General features: G+C 65.2%; 1 protein-coding gene across 4 annotated transcripts; it reads left to right on the top strand.

Moving 5' to 3' along the window:
* The first annotated feature begins 815 nt into the window (after positions 1-815).
* Positions 816-6,127, top strand: PRKAG3 (protein kinase AMP-activated non-catalytic subunit gamma 3). Of its 4 annotated transcripts, none has more exons than XM_075756917.1 (12): positions 816-963; positions 1,888-1,929; positions 2,219-2,479; positions 2,567-2,794; positions 3,068-3,113; positions 3,216-3,270; positions 3,367-3,493; positions 3,603-3,768; positions 3,952-3,989; positions 4,219-4,365; positions 4,455-4,548; positions 5,574-6,127. In XM_075756917.1, the coding sequence occupies exons 1-12, from the start codon at positions 931-933 to the stop codon at positions 5,594-5,596; spliced, it is 1,260 nt and encodes a 419-aa protein (XP_075613032.1). In that variant the 5' UTR covers positions 816-930; the 3' UTR covers positions 5,597-6,127. The 4 variants fall into 4 exon arrangements, 3 of the variants coding, with proteins under 3 accessions (XP_075613032.1, XP_075613034.1, XP_075613035.1); XR_012836148.1 differs by having other exon boundaries at positions 817-963; positions 4,455-4,624; XM_075756919.1 differs by having other exon boundaries at positions 820-963; positions 2,567-2,648; positions 2,736-2,794; positions 4,455-6,127.
* Positions 6,128-7,032: the final 905 nt, after the last annotated feature.

The raw sequence follows: 7,032 nt of genomic DNA, 5'->3' as shown, positions 1-7,032 counted from the left end.
GTGTCCTCGTCCCATCCCAGCCCTCCTGGCCTGGCCCCAGCAGTGAGCCCCCTGCCTTGTCCCTCCTCTTCCTCCCTGCCTTGGGATACAGGGACTTTTTTCCTAACACCCCACCACGGGTCAGGGTCCAGCTGCCCCCCTGGAAGTCAGCCAGAGCCACTTTGGCCCGCCAGCCACCAGCCCGCTTGCCCACGGCTGCTGCCGGGCTGGCATGGCTGCCGGCCAAGGGGTTACTTGAACCTTCCTGAAATAGAAATGGAGCTGGGAGCAAGCGGAGGGAGGGCAGGAGGGGTGGCCCCACGGGCAAGGAAGGAGGTTCCCTGGCAGGCGCCGGCTGCCCCTGCCGTGAGACCCGGTGTGGCCAGGGATGGCTGAACTGCAGCAGGACACCGGGCAGGGCTGCAGGCAGGGGCAAGCAGGTGGGGATGGGGCAGCGTCAGGGGCAAGGGGTCCCCGGGTGCTCTGGCTGTTGCCAAGCCTGTGACCGGATCCAGCCCTCCTCCAGCATGCCCAGGGCAGTGGGGGGATGCTGTGCCCCCCCACCCACTCATGCTGCAGGACAGGGTGCGGGGGTGGCATCTCGGCCTGTAGGGCTGCATCCTGGCAGGCACTGAGCACCGCTCCTGGAGGATGGGGTCCGCGAAGTGGGGGGACAGGTTTTCTGCCCCCAGCTGTCTCTCCATCACCCCCCCTCCCTTGCGTCCCCGGTGCCAGCACTGTCCCCGGGCCCACTGCCATCCCCTCCAGCCCCCGTTGCAGGGCAGCACAGCGGCTGTGGGCGCTGCACCGCAGTGGCAGTGGTGGCAGCGGTGTCCCGTCCCCCCCGCCCCGGCGGTGGCGGGGGCATGGCTGGCATTGCTCGCTGACACCCTATCTGCCAGGCCCCCGCCAGCCACGGGCCCAGAATAGCAGCGCTGCCCCGCAGTCAGCATGGAGCAACTCCCCAGCCCCGCTGCACCCCAGGTACTGCCGGGGCGGGTGGGGGGCTGTCGGGCCCCCCTTGGGGACAGGTCACCCCTGGGGGGCAGGGGACGTGGGCGGTTGACGGTCCCTTTCCCATAGCAAGGCAGCCGTGGGGACAAGGACGCAGAGCGCAGCCTGGCCCGCCTGCCTGCCCCGGCTGTCCCCAGCCCCTTGGGAAGTGTTGGGGGACGTTAGCGTAGGGTCGCCGCCTTCCCGGGCTTGGTTCTGGGCTCCCTAGGGAGCAGTCCCTGTCCCTTGGTTAGTGTAGGGTGGCTCGTAAACATTGGCTCTGCCAGCGGGTTTGTGCTACGGGGTTGCTCTTCCCGCTGCGCGTGCCGCTTTGTTATGGTAGGGTCTCCTGGGGACCAGGGGGCACGGGGTCAGCCGGCTGGCCGTGCTTACCTCCCTCCCATCTGGGGCTGCTCCACTTGTTATTGTAGGGTCTCCCGGGGCGGACCTGGTCCCCGGGGAGCAGGTGGGGCTGGCAGGGCTCCCGGCACGGGGAGGAAGCAGGACCGGGATTTACACCTTGGGGTCGGAGAAGGGAGAGGATGGGTGCAAGAGCCGCTGCAGGACACGCTCGGCTCCGACAGCGGAGAGAGGAGCCGGGGGTTTCTGCCATCCCCTGCCTGGACCCGGGGACCCCCGCTGCCTCCCCAGAGTCGGGGCACAAGCTGGGAGTCCTGGGCTGGAGCCACCATGGCGGCAAGCTGACTCCAGGGGGTCTAAGTCAGGCAGGGGGCTCCGTGGGGGGGCTGGGGGCTGAGCCCAGCCTGCATCCCCACCCTGAAAGGACGGTACCCTCTGCTGGACTTGGGGGGGGGGAGGGGGCGGGGCAGCCGGGTGGGTGCAGGCAGCACCCATGGGTGGGGAAAGGCCAGGCTGGTTCCTGCTGACCACCCCCCCCCAACTGTGCCCCATCAGGTGGCGCTGCTGGATGCCGCTGCCCGCCCCGAGGAGGAAGGTGGGTAGCAGGCAGCGCCTGTGCGGGGGGGGGGGGCTCACTCATGCAATGAGCACATCGGTCCTCTGCCCACCCTGTCCATACCCCTCCTCTCACTGCTCCTCAGCTCCTTCCCAGCAGCTCCCGGTGCCCCCAGGCTGGAGAGCTGCAGCGCTGTGTGCCGCCCCTGTGGAGTGGGGAATGGGGAGGGTCTTGTGGGGAGCCCCCCACACACAGTATCCGCCCGCTCCCTCCAGGCAGGAGGGTGCTGAGACCTGGCACCTCAGCTCACTGGCTAGGGCTGCGGCGGGTTTGCCCGCAGGGTTCCCAGAGGCCCTGTGCCCCAGTGAGGAGGGGCAGGAGGAGGAGGAAGAAGAGGAGGAAGAAGAGGACAGGCGTAGGAGCCCAAGACCCGTCACCTTCACACTGGGCAATGAGATCCTGGGGCTGGACCCAGAGACCGAGTTTCAGAGCCCTGACGCCGAGGTCTACATGCACTTCATGAGGAGCCACTGCTGCTACGACGCCGTCCCCACCAGCTGCAAGCTCGTTGTCTTCGACATCTCTCTGGAGGTGACAAAGCAGGGGATCGGCGGGGACAGGCTTGGGGGGGGGAGCAGGCTTGAGGATCCCCTGACCAGCTCCCCACTCTGCTGGCAGATCAAGAAAGCCTTTGTGGCACTGGTGGCCAACGGGGTACGTGCCGCTCCACTCTGGGACAGCAAGACGCAGAGCTTCGTGGGTGAGTGCCAGCTGCACCGCTTGGCCCCTTCCCCTGCTTGGTGGCGAGGGGTGCGGGCAGTGGTGCCAGCCCCACATATCTCTGCAGGGATGCTCACCATCACTGACTTCATCAACATCCTCCACCGCTACTACCGCTCGCCCCTGGTGAGTGTGGTGGGGAGGGCACGGGTGCCAGGCAGGCATGGGGCAGGGAGGGGCTGTCCCCACCTCTTCTGGTCCCCTCTTCATCACTAGGCCATGACCAGGGGATGCTCTGGGCCAGCCCAGTGTCCACTTGGTCCCCCTCTGCCTGGCACCCAAGATGTGATCCCCACGCTCAGGATGATGGGGTGGGATGCCCGGGGAAGGGGGCAGTGCCCCAGAGCCCACTCAGTCCCCCATGAGGCCACCATGACCAGGGCATCTCCCTGCCCTCAGGTGCAGATCTACGAGGTGGAAGAGCACAAGATTGAGACCTGGAGAGGTAAAAAGCAGGGAGCGATGGGGGTGGCTGGGCTGGGCATGTCACACAGAGGCTGCATGAGGGCACTGGGAGACCCTCTGTCCCAACTCTCTCCCTTGTCAGAGGTGTACCTGCAAGGCTCCTTCAAGCCACTGGTCTACATCTCCCCAAGCAACAGGTGAGCACCTGCCCACTGGGGGAGAGCACACCCCGCAGCCGGTGTGACCGGGATGCAGCTCTATCCTCCCCCCCACGGTGTCCCCATCACCTGCAGCCTCTTCGACGCTGTCTACTCCCTGATTAAGCACAAGATCCACCGCCTGCCTGTCATCGAGCCCATCTCAGGCAATGTCCTGCACATCCTGACGCACAAGCGCATCCTCAAGTTCCTCCACATCTTCGTAAGTGCCAGGGTTGTATGTGGACACACGTGGCGGGTGTGTAGGGGCACAAGCAAGGGTGTTGGGGTACGTGTAAGTGCCAGCCCAGCCCTGCCCTGCCCCACCGCAGGGCTCCACTATCCCCAAGCCACGCTTTCTGAAGAAAACGGTGCAGGAGCTTTGTGTTGGCACCTTCCGCGATGTGGCCGTCGTGCCTGAGAACGCCCCCATCTATACCGCCCTGGAGATCTTCGTGGACCGCCGGGTCTCCGCCCTTCCCGTCATCAACGATGCTGGTACCTGGGGAGGGGATCAGCAACACCCCTCCCCCCCCCCCATGTCCCTCTGCTGGTGGCTCTGGCCCCATCCCCAGCCAAAAATCCCCCTTCCCACCAGCTTGTCTCTTGGGGTGCAGGGGGAGCACGGCAGGTGGTCCCCAGGGCCCCCCTCTGCAGCCCCTGTGCTCTCTCTTCTTGCAGGGCAAGTGGTCGGCCTTTACTCCCGGTTTGACGTCATTGTGAGTAACCTGTGTGTTTGCACCCCTGGGCACAAGTGTGGCCCCTGCACACTGCTGGTTGGGTGCTCACACCTGTCTGTGCCTGTGCAAACCCGCCCCATGTGCACCGATGCACCTGCCAGCACAGATCATGCCCAGTTTGTCACCAGGGCTCAGTGTCCCCCTTGGTGCCAGCACAACAGGGTGCCAGGACATGTTGGGGTGCTGAGCAGGGCCACCTCTCCTGCAGCACCTGGCAGCCCAGAAGACCTACAATAACCTGGACATCAGTGTGCGGGAGGCGCTGCGGCAGCGCACCACCTGCCTGGAGGGGGTCCTCACCTGCTACCCCCACGAAACCATGGAGGACATCATCGACCGCATCGCCAAGGAGCAAGTGAGCAGCTGGGGTGCCTTGTGCCAGCGCCAGACACCCCCCCCCGCAAGCTGCCCAACCTGCCTGTGATGCTCTGCCTGTGCCCACAGGTTCATCGCCTGGTTCTGGTGGATGAGAACCAGTACCCGCGGGGCATCGTCTCCCTCTCTGACATCCTCCAGGCCCTTGTGCTCACTCCTGCAGGTATCGATGCTCTTAACTCTTAGCCCGCGACGCTCCATCTTTCTTCACTTGCACCCTCCATTTCTCTCCACTTCAGGTAGGCGCCGTCCCCCGCCACTGCGCACCTGTCCCCTCCCTGCCGCTGGGTCACCCGAACCTCGTCACCTCCCTGCTCAGGCCACCCGCCTCCACCCCAGCCAAACCGGCCCCAGGGGATGAAGGAGGCTGGGGCTGGGGTCCAGCGCTGCTGGGTGCCCAGCTGGGGATGGCAGGACCCATGTGCTGCTTGTCCCTGGGGGACACAAGGATCACAGGGGATCCCTTCTGGGGTCCCGGTCCCTGGCGTCCGTGAGGAAGGATGGGGATACCTGGCACAGAGACACCCCCAGACCCCCTGTCCAGGCAGCATATGGGATGCAGTTTTTGCAGATCCCTGGGCTTTGGGCTGGATGATGGTTTTGGGGTGCAATGCACCCCAAGATAAAAACCCTTTTTTGCCTGAAAGCCCCCCTTAGACCTGAGCCCCTCCAGTGCCATTACTAGGGGGAAGACAGGGGACAGACCCCCACACACACACTCTTGCACACCCCAGATGTGCCACCCACCATCAGCCATGTGCACAGTGCAGCTGACCACGGGCCATGGCTGGCAGAGCCCACTGCCCCCTCTGCCCGGTGCCCACCCTCGTGCCCACCTATTCCCCCCACAATGCCCATCAACACCACGACTGAGGGGTGATGTGTGTTAACCACATCAGACACAGGGACACCCCCCATTTCCCCATCACGGTGCCTTCACTCACCCCAACCCTGCTACCCGCAAGGGTGGCTGTACTGGGGTGGCCACTGGGATGTCCTCCTCCGGGCCAGCATCCCCTCCTATTCCAGGGCTTGCATCCAAGCCAGGGATGGAGGCAAGACCCCGCTGTCCCCTGTGCTGTCCCCATGGCTGCCAGGGCAGGTCGGAGGGCTGTGCCGCAGGGTGCCCAGCCCAGTGCTGGTGCACACCGGGGGGGTTACGGCCTCGCGCGCTCTCTCGCCCTGCAGGCATTGACCGATCCTTGCTCTGAAGACACCAGGGAAGTGCTGTTGTCTCATCTGACTTGGGAGCCTCTTGCATGGCCCTGGGGCCATGGAAGGAGGCTCGGGCCCCAGAGGCTCTCCACAGGGAGGGCCTATCTACCTGCCCTGGTCCTGGGGCTCGTCTTGAGTCCGGGGCAGATCCTGCCGGCCTTTGGGAGGCAAGGAGTGGGAAAAACAGGACCCAGGGGTGCCTCCTGCCAGCGAGCACATGGCAATGCTCGATGGACACCATGCTGGAGGAGCTGTGCCATGCCCACAGCTGGGTGCAAGGACCCCCATGGCCCCAGGGGACTTAGCCACCCCGTTCCCATCCTGCTGCCAGATTCAAGCGCTTTGGTCGTGACTCCTCCCCGGTGAGCAGAGTCCTGCCGGCTGTGCTTGGTGCCTGGTAGCGTAGGCTCAGCTGCACACACAGGCTTGTTTATTGTAGGGTCACGCAGGGCTGGAGCACCCTGGCAGAGGCACAGCCCACACCAGAGCTGGTGCCAGGATAGGCACTTGCATGGGGACCCTGACATGTTTTGGGGTGGGCAGGGGGTATTTATTTGCTGGTCTGTTCAGCCTTGTAATAAAGCAGCCTGCTCCAGGCACCGCTGCCTTGTCTTTCTGGGGTGCAGACGGGCACGGCTTTTCCAGAGAGAGCCGGCCTGGGGAGGGGGTGCTGGCTGCTCGGCAGGGCTGGGGGGACCCAGCCTGGGATGCCCACTGGGAGCCATTGCAGTGGGGGTGATGTGGGCAGAGGGTGGCACCTCTGCCCATGCGGGTAGAGCCAGGGGGACAGGGACATGGGCTCACTGCAGGTCTTGTAGCCTTGATCACTGCCACAACGGAGCTGTTAGCTGGTCGCCTCGGGGACACCCTAGGGATGGCAGCCTTGGTGCCAGCAAGGTTTCTGCCTGTGGCTCCCCCCAGTCCAGATGGGCTCCCCAGTAGCAGGAAAGTGTGTGCGTGTGGGGGGGGGACACCACAGGGGTGCCCTGTACCCCAGCCCCCCAGGAGCTCTGGCAAGCACCAATGCATCACCTGCCTGTGGCTCCAGCCAGCTCTGAGTCCCTGCGATGGCCCTGGGTGTCCGCCCCATGCCCCCTCCTGGGGACCCGGAGTGCTGAGCCCCCCCCTTTCCTGGCTGCGTTGCCCGGAACGAGTCCTGCTCCCGTTCCCGTGCCCCCATATCAGTATCTCAGTGAAATTACAGCTGATAACAAAAGGTCCTGGGTGCTCCACACCCCCTGCGCTGGCTGGCTCTGCCAAGGGATGCAGTGCCAACGCCGGGTGGTGACAGGCCCCCTGCCCACCGCGGGGGGGGGATGTGCTGCCTTATTGCTCCATTTGCCCGGGGCCAGGGCTGGCTCCATCCCTCCAGACCAGGCACAAACCCCAAACCCCCGCCAGTGGCTCAACCCTCCCTGGGGAGGCAAGGGGG

This window comes from Balearica regulorum, chromosome 6, assembly GCF_011004875.1.
Source record: "Balearica regulorum gibbericeps isolate bBalReg1 chromosome 6, bBalReg1.pri, whole genome shotgun sequence".
Classification (NCBI taxonomy): Eukaryota; Metazoa; Chordata; class Aves; order Gruiformes; family Gruidae; genus Balearica; species Balearica regulorum.
The sequence above is the reverse complement of the archived record's forward strand: the minus strand, read 5'-3'. Positions and strand labels throughout refer to the sequence as shown.